Source organism: Schistocerca cancellata, chromosome 2 (assembly GCF_023864275.1).
Source record: "Schistocerca cancellata isolate TAMUIC-IGC-003103 chromosome 2, iqSchCanc2.1, whole genome shotgun sequence".
NCBI lineage: Eukaryota > Metazoa > Arthropoda > Insecta > Orthoptera > Acrididae > Schistocerca > Schistocerca cancellata.
Genome location: NC_064627.1, coordinates 859,177,686 through 859,195,823, shown reverse-complemented (window position 1 = coordinate 859,195,823; position 18,138 = coordinate 859,177,686). Strand labels below are relative to the sequence as shown.

Below are 18,138 nucleotides of genomic sequence, written 5' to 3'. Positions count from 1 at the left end.
TCATGAAAAATCAAAAATGTTAACTTCAGAAATTAAAAAATTCTTTGATATCTATATTGGGCCTTTTGAAGTCATAGAAAATCCACACCCTAATGCTTATCGTTTGGTGTATCCTAAGTCAAAGAAATTATTTGGTCTCAGGAATGTTGTCTCTTTAAAACTGTATAAACAGAAATCATAATTTCAAAATTTAAATAACCTATTATCATCTAAAACAAAAGTCCTCCACTGGAATACGCTTGTGAGAACAAAACTGCCTGTACAACCAAGTATGTATATTTGCATGTATAAAGTAATAATTTGAAGTCACATGTTAATTGAAACTGATGAAAAAACACTGCTGTAACAAAGAATGAGAGAAAGATTTATTTTACTTTTTTACAAAAAAAAAAAAAGTCTCCATAGTGAGCATTTCTGAATTTTTCTAATTTTTGGAAGCTAAGTCTTCCCTGTGGGTGAAGGCATGCATGTGAGGACATGCATGCAAAGGTATAAGTTTCAAAACCAATTTTAGATAAAGCCTCATGATATATGAGCAGTTTATTGTTGTTTATACTGATGTTGTGGGGAGCAAAAGTACTCTTCACAAGGATGTGATTTGTAGTAATATTGTAGTAGAGGAAAGTGTACATAAATAATTGCAAAAAAAAAAAAAAAAAATTTAGATAATACTGATGTATCTTTAACTGTACTAAAAGAAGAAAATCACAAGAAAAAAAATAAAATAAAAAAAAAACCATGAGTAAAAAAAAATTTAAAAAGAAAATCATAAGCAAAAAAATATACAAAAAACAAAAAAACCATGACTAATAAAAAAATATAAAAAAATCAGAAGTTAAAAATATATATATATAAGGCAAATATAGAGAAAAACACATTACACTATATATGTCCAGTATCAATTTTACTGTACAATATGTAAGCATAATGAAATTAACATTAATATTTATAAAAAAAAAATTTAAATCTTATTCTGGGAAATGAGTTTTGCCTTTCTATTATTTTCAATCTGTATGCTGTATGTTAGAATATTTCTCGTGTATGATTTATACCATGTATATTTGTCATGTCAAATAATTTCTTTACTTGAATTTTTGTATATGAGATTGATGGGGAATTATCATTGCAACAACAGCCAGTAACAAGTCCACAGATTCAAAGAGTCCAAATTTGGAAGAGGTTATCAGACTGCATCATTAATGTACTAACTGTGTAATACAGATCCATTACTGAGTGTGGTCGGGATTTTGTTGTATATGTCCATAACAACAAAAGCCCTGGGGAGCAGTTGTAATGGATCTGAGAGATGTAATTTTTTTACCGTATTTGTCGATACCGAATTGTAAATGTTTTCTTATATTTTTGTCAGGATTTATTATAATTTGTCTTATTATATGTTAATTTACTTCTGTTTTTGAGAGTAAAAGCATATTGATTACTATTAGAATATGTATCGAAGAATAGCAAAGAGACTGATTACAACTGGAAGATTGTGTGTGGTGTAAAACATCTTTGACGTTGGAGTCATCTTTGACTATAGTAAGTCGGCAGCTAACTGTTGGTGTGTGTTGACCATGGTGTTGTCGGAAGAACAATGTGAAGGTCGCCGTCAAAAATAATTTTCAAGTATGTTACTATTATTTTTGTATTAACTAAAAAAAAAGAAGAAACTACATTTGAAGAAACTGTATTTGAAACACCAAAATGAGAGAAACACGTTGAACCACGTCAATTCTGCAACCAACAAAGATGCATTGTGGAATCATACTTAGACAACTGAAGCCAAGACTATATTGCCGTGTAAACGTCTAATGGAAAAGGTACTGTCACGAAATATGGCAAATTTAAGTAAATAAAAAATAGTGATCATATTTTCAACTTGTGTCTCTGCCGGGATAACATTTGCCTTATTTCAAGGTGGAGTCTGGAATGCTCCTGCATGTGCTGGAGAGCAAGGGATTCAATTTCAGAGAGGTGATGTATGTAGCAGAGATTGCGGGGCATCAGTATCTTGCAGAGGGAGCAAGCCTGTGGCAAGGAGATGTGTTTTTGAAGTACTAGGTTTGTGAGGGCTAAGGACTGGCAGAATCTGTAAAGGTAAAGACCATTGTGAAAGGAAGGGGTGGAAAGGAATTTTTATGGTTGGGCCATAGGGGGTGATTCCATGGTTTATGCAGAATTTAAGAAACAGGATGTGGGACTGGGTTTTTGCCAGGGAAAGGGGTACCTGTTCTGAACTGGTGCAGAATGATGATGCAAGGGTCTATTGGGACAGGGATGGCATAAGGGAAACAGGAATGATGTGTAAATTGACAAATGAAGTTGTTAGGTGGTTGTGGGGGGGGGGAGCTGGATAACAGAAAACACACACAAAAATTACATAAAGACAAGCAAAAGCAAGAACAGATACATAAAAATATCCACAAATATGTTAAAAAGTACACAAATGTGGGACAAAAGGAATGGTTGAGATATGGGAGTAAGTGTGTGTTGGGATAAAAGAGAGGGAAAGGGGATTGGTTAGGTCTAGGATCATAATTTTGTGTGGCACGGGTGGAAAATAAAACGCGAAAATACACGAGGGTGAGGGAGGAAGTGGGATCAAGAGAAATTATTATTATTATTATTATTATTATTATTATTATTATTATTATTATTATTATTACTGGTGGGAAGAATTTGGGTCGTCAGAAGCTACATCAACACTCCACATAGTCACTTAGCCATGTGTTGTGCGCAGATGAGATCATTCATACAGTGTGGCTTGGAAGTTATGTGCTGCTTGGAAAGTAATGAATAAACATGGAAAAGAAGAAAAGAATGAACACAAAGAAGAGTACTGCAATCGAGAATAGTTACAAAGGAAAACATCAGAATCGTGGGAGGCAAGAAAAGCCACTAGGCAATTTCAAACAATGAAAATTTCAGTTTGGAATATCAATAATTTAAGGAAAAGATAATTGCTACTCACTGTAAAGATGACACATTGAGATCCAGGCACACATAATTGCCATGTTCTGCCACCTGTGAAACCAGCCATGTCATATCACCTCTAATGCAATCTGTGCACACTTTTTTTATTAGTATGAATACCAACTGGCTATCCACCAAGATGCATGGTCACCATCAAACTGGTGCCAAGAGCAAAGTAGACCACCCTTTGGCACAACATGCTGCTGAACATAACATGCTAGATTTCAATGTCTCCCTTACAACATAGGCATCTAAATTCTCCCCTCCACCACCAGCTTTTCTGAACTACGCAGTTGGGAGTTATCCTTACAACACATTCTCCACTCCTGAAATTATCCTGGTCTCAACCTATGGTAACCTACTGTTCCCACACCTTCGATCCAGCAGTTTCCACCTCTTCTGTCCTATCACCTCCTCCCTATTCTTGTCCCCTCATCCTCTTTGTGTGCCATTCTCTGCTAATGCCCCTGCCTGTCTTTTCCCTTCCCTGCATCTCTCCTTTTCCACTCCCCCCTCCCCTCCCTGCCCCAAAGCCTCCTGTCACTGCACCTGTTGGCAGTCTAGTCCCTGCATGCTCCGCCAGACAGTGGTCTTCTCTCCCCTGAGCCGTACCTTGCTATCTCTTCCCCTTCCCCACACCATCCACATTTCCGCTCCCATCCTATGTGCCAGTTGCATTCCAGTCTAAGCTGCAGGTGATGGTGGTCATGTGATATGCTTGCTTGTGTAAATGAGTGTATGTTTGTTTCTTTCTCTGAAGGAGGCTTTGGCTGAAAGCTTATTGCATAATGGTTTTTTAGTTACACCTGTTTGCAATTCAATGTGTCATCTTTTCGGCGAGTAGCAATCTGTCTTCCCCTCATATTGTTGATATTTCAACCTGGAGTTTCCATTGTTTGGAAATTGAGGATTGCTTGCCTCATACCCCAGCCAACAAGTATGTAGTGTTTAGGCAGTTACATACATGTGCTCAGATTACTCTTGGGCTAGGATCCAGTTTGCCTCACATGCATCACAAAAATATACTTAAAATTTGAAAACATTCAGAACAGAAGTCACACAATTCACTGGCACACACATATATTGCATATTATTATGAGAAACTGTGAGTTAATAACTATAAGATCTGTAACATGATTACTGACCTCATTTTTGGATAAATCGACATATATCATGCTGCTGTTAGCCAGTGGACAGGCCCCTCCGAGACCTAAGCCAAAGAGTTTCCTTATTGACCAATTTGATGAACCAAATGAAAGGATTGCAATGTCGTATACAAGGGAAACAGTTTGCTGAAGTTCCAGGGAAATCTTGTTACAAGTTTCATCCTGCAGCATATAATTGTGAAACATGTCATACTTTTATCTTTGTCGTAGTAAACACAATTACAGTTGTGTGATATGAAAGTAAGAAATCTAAATGTATGGAAATGGTCACATCTTGAAATACTTACACAGAATAGAACACAAGTGAAAGATGAAGCATAAGAGATGCATGCAATGAAATTAGAAACTTACTACAAAATACACTTAAAAATATGATTACTGGGCAATAATAATACTAAGTATCTTACATTCTACAGAAAATGAGTTAATAGTTTGCTGTAACATTAACAAATTAAAACATTTCATAGCATTACAGGCTCTGTATTCACAGTTAAGTACTACGGACAGTCTAATGTTATAGAAATTCTTTACTATTGACTGTTTACATACACTGCCATACAGAATTATGTCTCTGTATATCGCCAAAGCTTTTTTTTTTTTTTTTTTTTTTTAAAGAAAAACAGGTGGAAGCTGTGTGTAAAGTAAGTATCTTTGTAGCAGAAAATGATGCAAATTAGCTTGTAATTATGAAATTGGCTCACTTATTTTGCAGAACTAACTTCACAATAAAAAAAAGGGAGGAAAAATACATATAGGACACTATGGGAAACTTGCAATGCTTGATACTAGTAGGTATGAAAATCCACACAGGATTCTACTTCTGTTCCCCAGTCTACATCCGACCAAAAACCAGAATTACAGAAGAAAATAATTCTCCTTGGTGACAATTTTCACATAACTGAAACATCCACTGTATATGCAGCAGCACTCACTGAGCCCAGTTTGTCATTTGTAGAAATTATTAAAGTCACAAAACTGTCAAATAGGTGAGCCAGCAATTTCACTGTGCTGTTTGGAGGTTCGAATAATGTTTATAAGGATAAAACACCCATAGCTTGTTTGGAATCGGATATATGTTTGGGTCTACTGTCACAAACTAAAGTTCTGTTCAACAGTCCAACACCACTACGATCTGCCATGGTGGTCCTGTGTTGATCAAGAAATAAGTGCAGGAAATCAACAGCTTGAAATAATGTATAAACATTAAAGAAAATTAGTATGATACACGTAAATGGCATTGGCTGCAGATTTCATACTACCAAGGTTTACATTTAAATAGAGTGGGAAATGACTAATAACTGAGAAAGTGCTAGGTGTAATAGCAAACAAGCCTCACATACTGTAAGTACACATAAAATAATGTTAGGTTAGGATCAACTATTACATCACAAATCTTTTCTAGCGTACGTGTTAAGAACGGAAGTGAAGTGCATCAAACAGGACAGATCTCGCACTATCTTGTAATTATTCTATTTTATTCTTGCATGTCAGTATCAAATCTTTAAAAAATAAGATATATGATTTTAGCGTTCTTGTATTAATGAACAATGGTTAAATAAGAAACAACTACATTTGTATGTGTCATCAGACTAATGTAGAAGTTTGAACAGTTATGGAGACATCTCAATCTGCAAAAAATAAATAAATAAATAATATGGTTATAATAGAAGGAAACATTCCACGTAGGAAAAATATACCTAAAAACAAAGATGATGTGACTTACCAAATGAAGGTGCTGGCAGGTCGACAGACACACAAACGAACACAAACATACACACAAAATTCTAGCTTTCGCAACCAACGGTTGCCTCGTCAGGAAAGAGGGAAGGAGAGGGAAAGACGAAAGGATTTGGGTTTTAAGGGAGAGGGTAAGGAGTCATTCCAATCCCGGGAGCGGAAAGACTTACCTTAGGGGGAAAAAAGGACGGGTATACACTCGCGCACACACACACACATATCCATCCACACATATACAGACACAAGCAGCTATATGTCTGCTTGTGTCTGTATATGTGTGGATGGATATGTGTGTGTGTGTGCGCGAGTGTATACCCGTCCTTTTTTCCCCCTAAGGTAAGTCTTTCCGCTCCCGGGATTGGAATGACTCCTTACCCTCTCCCTTAAAACCCAAATCCTTTCGTCTTTTCCTCTCCTTCCCTCTTTCCTGACGAGGCAACCGTTGGTTGCGAAAGCTAGAATTTTGTGTGTATGTTTGTGTTCGTTTGTGTGTCTGTCGACCTGCCAGCACCTTCATTTGGTAAGTCACATCATCTTTGTTTTTAGGTAAATAAATAAATAAAAATAAAAAAAAGAATTAATCATGACATCAATAATTTCTGCATTGAAAGTGTATTTGACGGAGCTCCTATATTATTGCCAGGCTCCAAATTAATTTTAGTGTCTGTATACTTTACCCCTGATCACAATATTGATGCCTTTACAGAGCTACTAGATAGAATAATCTTCCACATCAAAAAATACACAAAAAAGGAAATTATAATTTTTGCGGATATTAATATTGACATTTGGATTACAATAATAAAGCCCTTAGCACATGCTAAATCTCCTCAGATCACACAAAATGTTTTGTACAAATAACAGTTTAACAAGATCATTATCATATCTGGAGTATACAAAGAAATGTATCAACGAAAATAACCAATTTTTGAAAATATAATGTAACTGGATGGATAAAAAAATCTACTCACCAAAGTGGTAGCAGAAGGATACACAAACAGGTATTTAAATTTGCAAGCTTTCGTAGCCAGTGGTTCCTTTTTCTGGCAGAAGGGTTGACGAAGAAGGAAGAGTGGTGAAGGAGGAGGACTGGTGAGTTTTAAGAAATCTACATCTACATCTATACTCTACAAGCTACAGTGAAGTGCACAGCAGAGGGTATGTTCCATTGTACCAGTTATTAGGTGTTCCTCCTGTTCCCTTCATGGATGGAGAACAGGAAGAATGATTGATTGAATGCCTCTGTGCATGCTGTAATTATTCGTCTTTAAGAGGCTGCCAAAGCAGTTTCTTCAGCAGCATCACTGTGACACCCTCCCATGGGTCAGACAAACCTGTGACCATTCATGCTGCACTTCTCTGTATACGTTCAACATCTCCTGTTAGTCCTATCCAGTACAGGTCCCACACATTTGAGCAGTATTCTAGAATTGATCACATGAGTGATTTGTAGGCAATCTCCTTTGTAGACTGAATGGGGATAGTTCAGAAAAGTCGCCCAAAACCCCTGGTCAGGGGAGACTTACAAGACACGATGAGTTTTTCCTTCTCATCCTATCAGGCAAGTCTCTACTGATCCAGAGTTATAGGAACTTTTCCAAACTCTTCTAATTTCCTAAACCTCAACAGCCCATTTCCTTCACCACTCTTCCTTCTCCTTTAATCTTTCTGCCAGAAGAAGGAGCCACTGACTCCAAAAGTTTTCAAATTTAAATACCTTTATATGTGTGTTCTGCCATTGCTTGGTGGGTAGGTTTTTTATCTTATCCAATCACACTGTAGAAAGAAATATGTATGAAAAAGGCTTTTTAATACTATATATCTGTCAGATCATGAATGGAATTGGTTAAAATTGCTGACAAATAATCCAACAGTGCAATGTGAACAACCCAAATGCAACACCTGACCAAAAATAAATAAATAAATAAATAAGAAGAAATAATTAAGCACCCAGAAAGGGAAGAGGAAACGAAATGAAGCTTCATAGGTTGACATTATTTCAGTGATTACAATATTGAATCAAATTTACAAATAACTTGGCAGTAGGAGGTACTTCTCAGCTGACATTGGTCTTCCAACATAAACTGATTTGGTTGGGAAGGGTGTCATAAAGCCATTATATCCTCTCCTATGGGAAGCTAGTCCACAACTGTTTAAATGGTCCTTGATATCCTGGATACTGGCACTGGGACAGAGTTGACATCTGAGCTAGTCCACCACATGTTCTATCAGAGACAGCTGCGAGGATCTTGGTGGCCTTGGGAGTATCTCAAGCCACGTGTGCACAGATATTTTCCTGCTGAAAAATGACACCACAATACGCCGCACGAGAGGTAACACGCAAGGATGCAGGATGTATGTGATGTGCTGTTGGAGTTCCTTCAATCACTTTCAGCAGTGACCTGAAGGCATATTCGATTGCTCGCCGCACCGTGATGTCGAGAGTAACTCCGCTCTGCCTTTCCAAAGCATTGGATTATTGTGTCATACAGCATACAGGTAACAAACACTCGTCAACCATTTAAAGTGTCAGTACAGGTATTTGAAGGCAGGTGGAGTGTTAAACAGTCCAAACAGCATAACTTTAAACTCATAGGGGCTACCAGGAGTTACGAAGGCATTCTTTTCTCAGTCAGCATCATCAACCACGATTTTAAAAAATTGTTCGAATGGCTCTAAGCACTATGGGACTTAACATCTGAGGTCATCAGTCCCCTAGAACTTAGAACTACTTAAACCTAACTAACTTAAGGACTTCACACACATCCATGCCCGAGGCAGGATTCGAACTTGAGACCATAGCGGTCGCGCGGCCTAGAACCGCTCGGCCACTCTGGCTGGCACCACAATTTTCCAGTAGCCTTTCTGCATGGGCATTGCTGAGAAATACTTTGCTCCTTTCAAGTAGTGTAGGGTGTCATCACTGTGCAGCAATGGATAGATATCTATCTTCATGGTTTTATTCAGCTGTCGGTAGTCGATGCAGAAATGCCATTTGTTGTGCTTCTCCTTCACACGCTCCACAAGAGAGGACCAAGGACACTCTGAAGGTTCAATGATGTCATCTTGCATCATCTGCACTTCCTTCCAGATTATTTGTTGTTCAGCTGACGACACATTACATGAGCGCTGGCTAATTGGTGGATTGTCCTGAGTGTTGATAGGTGATCCAGCATAGGCCTTTTTGGCTGTCTTCACTTCACACTGTATTTGAAAGTAACCAAAAACTGGCTCACAATGGCTATCACTCACCAATGTTGTTCCTTGGCCAGGACTGATTCCATTAGCAGTTTTATCGTAGCTTCCCCCCTACAATGTCTGTAGTGGTTGATGAACAGAATTTCATCAATGAGGCTAAACTGCCTTTCCTGGACTCACTCAGATGTCCTAGGGCACATACTTTTAAGGATGAGTTTTGGCTACTCAAGACAATCAGCAAACCGAAGTTTTCCTTATGTGGCTGCTTGTGACAAATAATGACTACCTATAAACCTTATGACCATAGTTGGCATGTAGATTTCCTTTGTGAGCCTCAGTAGCTTTTTACAATCTGGGCATCTCAACTGACATCTGGAATTTGTCTCATTGATGACAGCAGGATACCAATATCTTTAATGGCAAACAATTGCCCAGAGCAATCTCTGCTATGCATGCTTATTGGAATAGCCATTTCAATCTGGAGCTTTGATATACCACAGTCGATGACTTCTTGTGCTGCCTGCAAGAAGCCCCATCCAAGAATAATGTTATGACCACATTCTTTTAAAAGACACATTTGAAGGGCAGTATTCTGCCATTGATAATTATTTTTGCAATACAAGTTCCCGTTGGTTGGATGTATTTCCCATTCGTGATTTTTAGCACTATCACTTTTGTATCATGGAACACTTTCCTATTTAGTTGATGGTGATAAGCATTTGACATTACAGAAAAGGAAGCACCCAATTTGACTAGTGCCTGGACAGGGTGCCCACTGCTGATGACATCCATAAGATTTCCTAACATGATGGTGATGGTTGTCCACGGAGGAATTGCACTGTTGGTAGCCTGACATCCATTGACGTTTGCCTCACTTAGTTCTCCTGAATTCCACACCTAGGTGATCAACTGGCACCTTTATGACAACAGGGAATGGCTATGGCATGTTGGGGAGTGTCCTCATCCAGGGTACAGTGATGGGCTTCATCCCACAGGGCAACTAAAATCATCTGCAAGTGACTATTGCGAATAGAACAGTTGCGGTGGTTGATGTCTGGCAGTGTAGTAGGCATTGAAAACTTGCCTTCTTTCTCTGCAGTAGCATACTACATGTCTAGGGTGTCCACAGTGGAAGCACATTGGTGTGTGATACTTGGTACAGTAGTCGGCTGCATCTGCCAGGTTGCCATTGGATGGCTGTGAAATAAGTCAAAGTTGGCCGAGTCCATTCCTCTTGGCCCATTGGGTTGGTGGCGGACAGTGGTGCTAAAGATTGATACATCTCTTCTTCAAGATTCTCTATTACCTTCTGATGTATTGGGTTAACATTCAGGCTGATATCTCTTGCTTACCAGTCCGACAGTTCTGATTGCTATAAAATGCTGTATCTCTTCTCTCACTACCTGGTCTTTGACAGAAACAAGGTCATGGTGGTCTTCCAAAACTGTCATAGAGACCATATGTGGAAGCTGGTCATACATCTTTCATCCAATTCATTTCTGTTGCATTTCCTCAATGTGCTGGTACCACTTCATGAATTCCTCAGTAGTTGTGACATCCTTTACCATATGTGTTTCTGCAGCTCCTTTCATCAGTTGTGAAGTATTGTTAGTTTCAATCATATTTTCATTCACAATGTACCATAGGACCAAAACATTCTGTAGGCATGGCTGTGTCATTTCACCATGAGACTGGGTCCTGTTTTTCAATTTTTCTTCTGCTGATTATCAGCAAATGTTTTCTTCAGTTCAGCTTCAAATTTATCTCCACTATTGAGCTTCTCTTCGTTGTTATCTAAACACTGCTGTGCTGTGCCATGCAAGTAAAAACTAGCCACTTGTCAAATACATAATGTCCTCCACTTACTGCAGGCTTGGAATCCATTGGTCTCCTGAATAGACAGACAGTGGGAATGATGTGCAGCTTGTACTCCATTTCCCGTATGTGTAAGCCACAGCTTTTTTGTTGCCTAACTGGAGAAACAGTGTTTTAGATATTTTGAAATATCTGTCATCTCCACCAAACAGTGCTACGTTGTAACCACACTTAAGTCCAAATCTGAGAGCAGGGTAACAAAAAAAGCACATTTATTATAAATACCGAGGTACAGTTGGAACAGAACCATTTTATTATTTATTTATGAAGAGACTGAATATTCCAGAATATACAAAAGTAATATATTTCAAAAACTTTCCACAAATGATAAATACCAAGCAACAAATAACTGCTGGTGGTCAGGTATGAACTGGAGACCCCCAGCACACCAACCAGTGATGCTTGCTAAATGCAACTTAATAATCACTGAGATGACAAAATACATCAGACAATGATATGCACATATACAGATGGCGGTAGTAGTCATGTACACAAGGTATAAAAGGGCAGTGCATTAGTGGAGCTGTCATGTAAACTAAGGTGATTCATGTGGCAGGGCTTCTGATATAATTAAGCATGCACAACAGGAATTAACAGACTTTGAATATAGAATAGCAATTGGAGCTATACGCATTGGACATTCCATTTCGGAAATCATTAGGAAATTCAATATTCCGTGATCCACAGCATCAGGAGTAAGCCGAAAATATACAATTTCAGGCATTATCTCTCACCATGGACAGTACAGTGGGCGAGAGGCTGCACTTAACGAGCGAGAGCAGCGAGATTTGCAAAGAGTTGTCAGTGCTAACAGACAAGCAAGACTGTGTGAAATAACCACAGAAATCAAAGTGGGACACACGACGATTGTATCTGTTATGAAAGTGTGGTGAAATCTGGCATTAATGAGCTATGGCAGCAGACGACCGATGCGAGTGCCTTTGCTAACAGCACAATAGTGCCAGCAGCACCTCTCCTGGACTTGTCACCATTCGGTTGGACCTTAGGTGACTGAAAAACCGTGGCCTGGTCAGCTGAGTTCCGATTTCAGTTGGTAAGAGCTGATGGTAGGATTCGAGTGTGGTGCAGACCCCACAAAGCCATGGAACCAAGTTGTCAACAAAGCATTGTGCAAGCTGGTGGTGGCTTCATAATGGTGTGGACTGTGTTTATATGGAATGGACTGGGTCCTCTGGATTTTTGGCTAGTTGGAGTCTATGTTTCCAAACAATGATGGAATTTTTAAGGATGACAATGCACCATGTCATCAGGTCACAATTGTTTGCTACTGGTTTGAAGAACATTCTGGAAAGTTCGAGCATATGGTTTGGCCACCCGTGTCGCCCAACATGAAGCCCAGTGAACATTTATGAGACATAATCGAGAGGTCAGTTCGTGCACAAAATCCTGCACTGTCAACACTTTCAGAATTATGGATGGCTACAGAGACATCTAGAAAAGGCATCGATCTAGAAAAGGCATTTGACAATGTGGTTTGGGACAAGCTGGCGACTATTATGAGGGAAAAGAGAGTGGACTGGAAAACCAGAAGACTTATAAACTCATTATACCTTAATCAAAAAGTTTCAGTTAAAGTGAGAGGAGAAAGTACAAACTGGATCAGACTAGGGAAAGGAGTAAGACAAGGATGCTGTTTATCACCTACTCTTTTCAACCTATACTTGGAAAATATGATTGACCAATGCTCATTAGATGACAAAGGAGTAGAAATTGGAGGAAGAAGAGTAGGATGCTTGAGATTTGCTGATGACATGGTCCTTCTAGCCACAGGGGAAAAAGAATTACAGGATTTGGTGGACACCATTGCAACTAACGGAAAAAAATATGGAATGAAAATTAACACAAATAAAACAAAAGTATTGGCAATAGGAGGAAATAAGGAAATAAAAATTGTGCTGAATGGAGAAACACTAGAACAAGTGCTAAATTTTAAGTATCTTGGAAGCAGGATAAACACCAACTGGAAGTGCACCACAGAAATTAAAACAAGGATAGCAATGGCAAAAGAGGCGTTTTATAAGAAAAGGAGAATCTTCTGCAGCGGTCTGGACAGAGAACTCAGAAAGAGACTCATAAAATGTCTTGTATGGAGTGTTCTTCTATATGGCGCTGAAACATGGACTATGAGGAAAAAAGACAGAGAAAGGCTGGAGGCTTTTGAGATCTGGACATGGCGGAAGATGGAAAGAATAAGTTGGATGGACAGAGTAAAAAATGAAGAGGTACTGAGAAGAGTGGGAGAGAAAAGACAGTTACTAGATGTAATAAAGAAAAGAAAAAGAAATTGGATTGGGCATATATTAAGAAAGAATGACGGACTGATAAAAACAGTTTTAGAAGGTTATGTAGAAGGGAAAAGGAAGCGAGGAAGGAAGAGATTCCAGATACTGGATGACATGATGGACGGTACAACATACAGCAGCCTTAAGAAGGAAGCAATGGATCGCAGAAAATGGAGAGGCAAAGGACCTGCTAATATAGCAGATAACTGATGATGATGACAGAGACAGCATGGCTCAATATTTCTGCAGGGGACTTTCAATGACTTTTTGAGTCCATGCCACATCGAGTTGCTGCACTACCCTGAGCAAAAGGAGGTCCGACACAATATTAGGAGGTATCTCACAACTTTTGTCACCTCAGTGTACAATTGTTATAATTTATTATTCTATAAAGGGTTTTTTGCTCTTCTGTCTACCCAGTATTTCTTCATTCTTCTACTTTTTTTCTTAATTTAAGATTACCCTTTCAGTAGATCTTTTACTAATCTTCATTTATAGCCTGGTTTGTGTGTCAGCAGTATTTAGTTTTTGTCTTTTGTTTTTAAATCATCTACTGTAATTTTGATTTCTCTTACATCTTCCTCAATTTTTTTTACTCTTAACTAATTCTCAAGTTTCCTAATAGCCTCTTATTAATTCCATTTACTGGCATTCTGATCAGATGTCCAAAGAAGTGTGCAACAGTTCTTCACACTGAAAATTATCATCAGAAACTATCATTTTTACTGGATGAAGGCACGTACCAGAAGTTCAATCATGATTCCACACAGTGCATTAACAAAATGATGGCGAAATTCAAATGATTCTGCTGTGTGAGATGAAGTAATTAATAAATTACTGCCATCTGCGATCCAGCCTCCAAGGCTTTATGGACTGCTAAAGACACATAAAAAAAAACTTCCACTGTTATTGGTTGCTTACAGACGTGTGAAACATCTGCACCCAAGGTGGGACAGAGTGCACCACATTATTAATTCAGGAACATTTGTGAAAACATGTAAGAAACTTAAGATGAGTCATAGCAACATACTGCTTAACCTGGATATAGTGTTAATTTCTACAAGGATTTCTCTGCAAGACACTCAGACTATGGGGCAAATAGTTTCAACCATGCACTGTCAAACTGTTCTGTCACACTCTAATGACGATGTACTTTCTGTACTGAAATGAAGATTACAAAATGACAGATGGCCCAAGGCCCAACAATGTGACCTCGATTGTCATTGGCTGTTACAAATTTTTTCGTGGAACAGATTTTCTGTGAAATGAGCTCTAAAGTCCGCACTAATCCACCTATTCTGTTATGAGGATGCACAGAAAACTGGATGGTAGCAAGTTGGAACTGTATGGAGGATGATCGATGACAGTTAACCCAAGGTGTTCGAGTCTTCTAGATGTCGTAGCACTTGTGTGTGCAATGTCATGATGAAGGGGAGGGTGCTCCATGTGTGGACAATCTCTTCGAATTCAATATTCGATTACCGCACACTGTTTTTCATGCACCAACATAGTTAAGTTACACACCACCATGTTATGCACTTTAATTCAGGGTCCTATAGTGACAGAGGCCTCTAATATGTGCACATGAAGAATGAAGTTGTAGAATGTTAATAACATTTGTTTTTCTTAAAAAGCTTTAAGAGTTTTCACCTAAAAAATTCAGAGGTATTATATTTCAGCATTCCCTTGTATCTGAGGTGTCTCCACAATACTTTCTTTATACGGTCTCCCTGTGGAATGACACTTCAGCATGAATACTGAATGAATACTGATAATCCCAAAATTAAAATAATATACTGTGAAGACAGAGATGGCAAATTAAGCATAATATGGACATCTGGGCTGGTTACTCAGTGTGAAAGCCAATCCACACTGACAGGTTTCCATCACCCTGTGCACAATAAATCTGTCTTGCACATTAATTCATAGGGCTATAATAATTTTTGACAATCATCATTTCCTACCTGAAGTCAAGAGTTTAAGATACATTTTCAAGAATAAAAATTACAACAAGATAGGTCATGAGTCAGTTTTAGGTGCAATCAGTAATGGATGATTCATAATCTGACTAGGATTAGCCAACAGCATTCCTTTCTTAGCATGGTGCAATGACCACCACAATAGGATGTCTTCTCAATGAAGAGTTGATATTAGTGTTCTCTTCAACTTTGAAGACTCAGGTCATATTATACACGAGTAAAGACTAACAAGGAGAGGTCCCCAGTGGTGGGACCAACTTTTTGAAATCAAATATATGGTGAGCCAGGTTAAGATCCCAGGTACCACACCTTGCTGCCATTCACACTGGTGGGCCCTCATCTGCAAGTAACTGAGGAAACAAAATTCAGAATATTGTGTGACACTCAACAGCATTAAAAAAAATTATATTACATAGACCAGTTGTGTGGTGTAATAGATAGGATAAGACCGTCATTCACATGAGGTTGTGGGTTCGAACTTCGTTGGGCACATTAATTTTTTTCATTTTTAAATCTTTATCAAAATAAGTGTGGTAATTATTTTTATTCAGTTAATCAGTTTAAAATTACTTTTTTATTTCTGTTTCTTTGTCATATCATTTTAATCACTGTATGAACTCTTTATTTTGTTTAATTTTTTCTTTGTATCATTCATTTACCACTCAGAATTTCTGTGAATGTGAATTTAATTACATGTATCTATTATAATATTCAATTATTTGAAAATGACGATCTATTGGTTAAAAAAACAAAAGATGAAATAACCTTTTTGTACTGACTGTACAATGATCTGAAAAATGTATTTTTCATTACAAGAGGTGCAATTTTCTTTGCATAGTAATACATTTAAAACACAGCAAACATTCCTATTGTGCTATGGAGAAAATAATGCTGATGAAGATTTAAACAAAAGAAGGCTTTATAAGCAAAATGAAATTCAAGCAAAATGAGGAAGAGACATAATGAATCCAATATCCTAGACGAAAAAATAGGATGATAAAACAAATGAAATTAAATCAAAATTAATATATAAAATTAATTAAAGTCATGAGAACAAAAATTTCAAGTGAAAAAAAAATTATTTGAAGAAAAATGAGAACAAGTAAGGAAGTTGATATTATCATTAAAATGATGTAACAAAGTAAAGGAAATAAAAAATTACATCTAAATCAGTTAAATAATAAAACTGATTGTCAAAGTCAGTTTGATAAATATTTAAAGATAAAAAAAATTTAAAGCACACGAGTAGATTGAAACCTACAACCTCTTGCATGTGAAGCCTTTATCCTATCCAATACATTGCACAACCAGTCTATATAAAATGTTATTCATGGCTGTCAATTAGCAGCTGTGAAGTACACGTTTTAAGAACAATAATAATCAGTCGTCAGCTGCACAAATTTTTGATAAACTAATTTCTTGTCCATTTTTTTCAAATTAATTTGATATCCTCAGAAGATCATACAATTAAGCTTACATCAGAAAGCAATTGTTAATCAAACTCTTGACAATAGATTCCTTCATTAAAATTTTTACATAATACTGACAAGCAGTTAAAAAGTAACATAAAAATGCAAAGATATGGTGAACAAAAAACTTTGCATCATAAGCAAAACATTAAAAAACCACAGTATATATGATGATTAATATCAACAGACTGATCTGAAGTAATGATGCAAAGTTTTTTTTGTCACCATATTTTCATATTTTTTTTACATTTCTTATTAACTGCTTGACAGTACTATGTAAAAATTTTAATGAAGGGCTCCATCATCCACAGTTTACTAGACGATTCCTTTTTTATGTAAGCTTAATTGTATGATATTGTAAGCATGGCAAATTAATTTGCCGAAACTAGTCAAGAAGTTAATTTAATAAAAATGCATGAAGCTGATGACTGATTATTTCTATTCTTAAACAGTCTGTGTAATATAACTTTTAAATGGTATTGAGAGAAACACAAAACTCCAGTTTTTTTTCCCCCTTTTCTTTTTCCATCAATTACTCCAAAAAGACGGCCCAATTGGGGACCTCTACTTTTAAGTGTTAGCATTCTTGGTGGAGGCAGTATTATCTGTGAACGTAAAAGTATTTACATGGGACATACTAACTGTACTATTTCTGAATGTTTTGCTGAACACATGTACCATATAAAACAAAGAGAGCTAAACAAGTCATCAGTGGCACTTGCAACACCCTACTGTGATTTAATTATTAAAAAAGCCCCGTATGTTCAATTAATGCATAACAGTACAATCAATAGGGACCAGGACAAAGCACCTTTACTTCTACACAAATTTCACGTATTGCCTCCCAAAATTGTGTCAAACACAGCATTACTAACGCAAAATGATAAGGCAATCAGTTTAAAGCATTTTGATTAAATGCCTAATCTTACAACAGTTACAAACAAAAGAAGAGAGATAAAATAATTGATAAAGGCAAAGTCACACAATTCATACATCTTTCATTGCTGTACCTACTATTGTCTTTATTTCATTTCTGACGAAGGAACGTCCAGTCACAAACATCATACTTATAATCTGCTTCTCTATTATTTTTCTGTTAATTACAATATTTATTTCTGTTTCTGTTGAAACTGTTGTGTCTGTTGAAACTGCGTTATCTGTCTAATATATAACAATTCTTCTTTTTCCTTCAATTCTGCGTTTTGAGATGGAGAAGTGAGGAGGCAAATGAATATCATTTTGTATGTATAAGAAAGGAAAATCTGGTCCAGATGACATTAGCAGGTTGGTAAAACTTTAAGGGCAAACGATGGACTTCAAATGCTACTTATAAAGTGACAAACATAATGGAGAGATGAAATAAACACTCAGGCCGCTCAGAGATAGTTTCTAAGACAACCAGTATTCGTGGTGGAAAATTATACTTCCTTTGCAATTT

At 37.3% G+C, this 18,138-nt stretch overlaps 1 protein-coding gene across 1 annotated transcript in view; it reads right to left on the bottom strand.

Annotated features, from left to right (window-relative positions):
- The window catches only part of LOC126162794 (GPI transamidase component PIG-T), a 136,336-nt gene that overhangs the window by 60,257 nt on the left and 57,941 nt on the right, over window positions 1-18,138 (bottom strand). Inside the window, exon 5 of the mRNA XM_049919514.1 lies at window positions 4,119-4,301. Within this exon, the coding sequence (XP_049775471.1) occupies window positions 4,119-4,301 (183 nt within the window). The remainder of the gene's footprint in view (window positions 1-4,118; window positions 4,302-18,138) is intronic.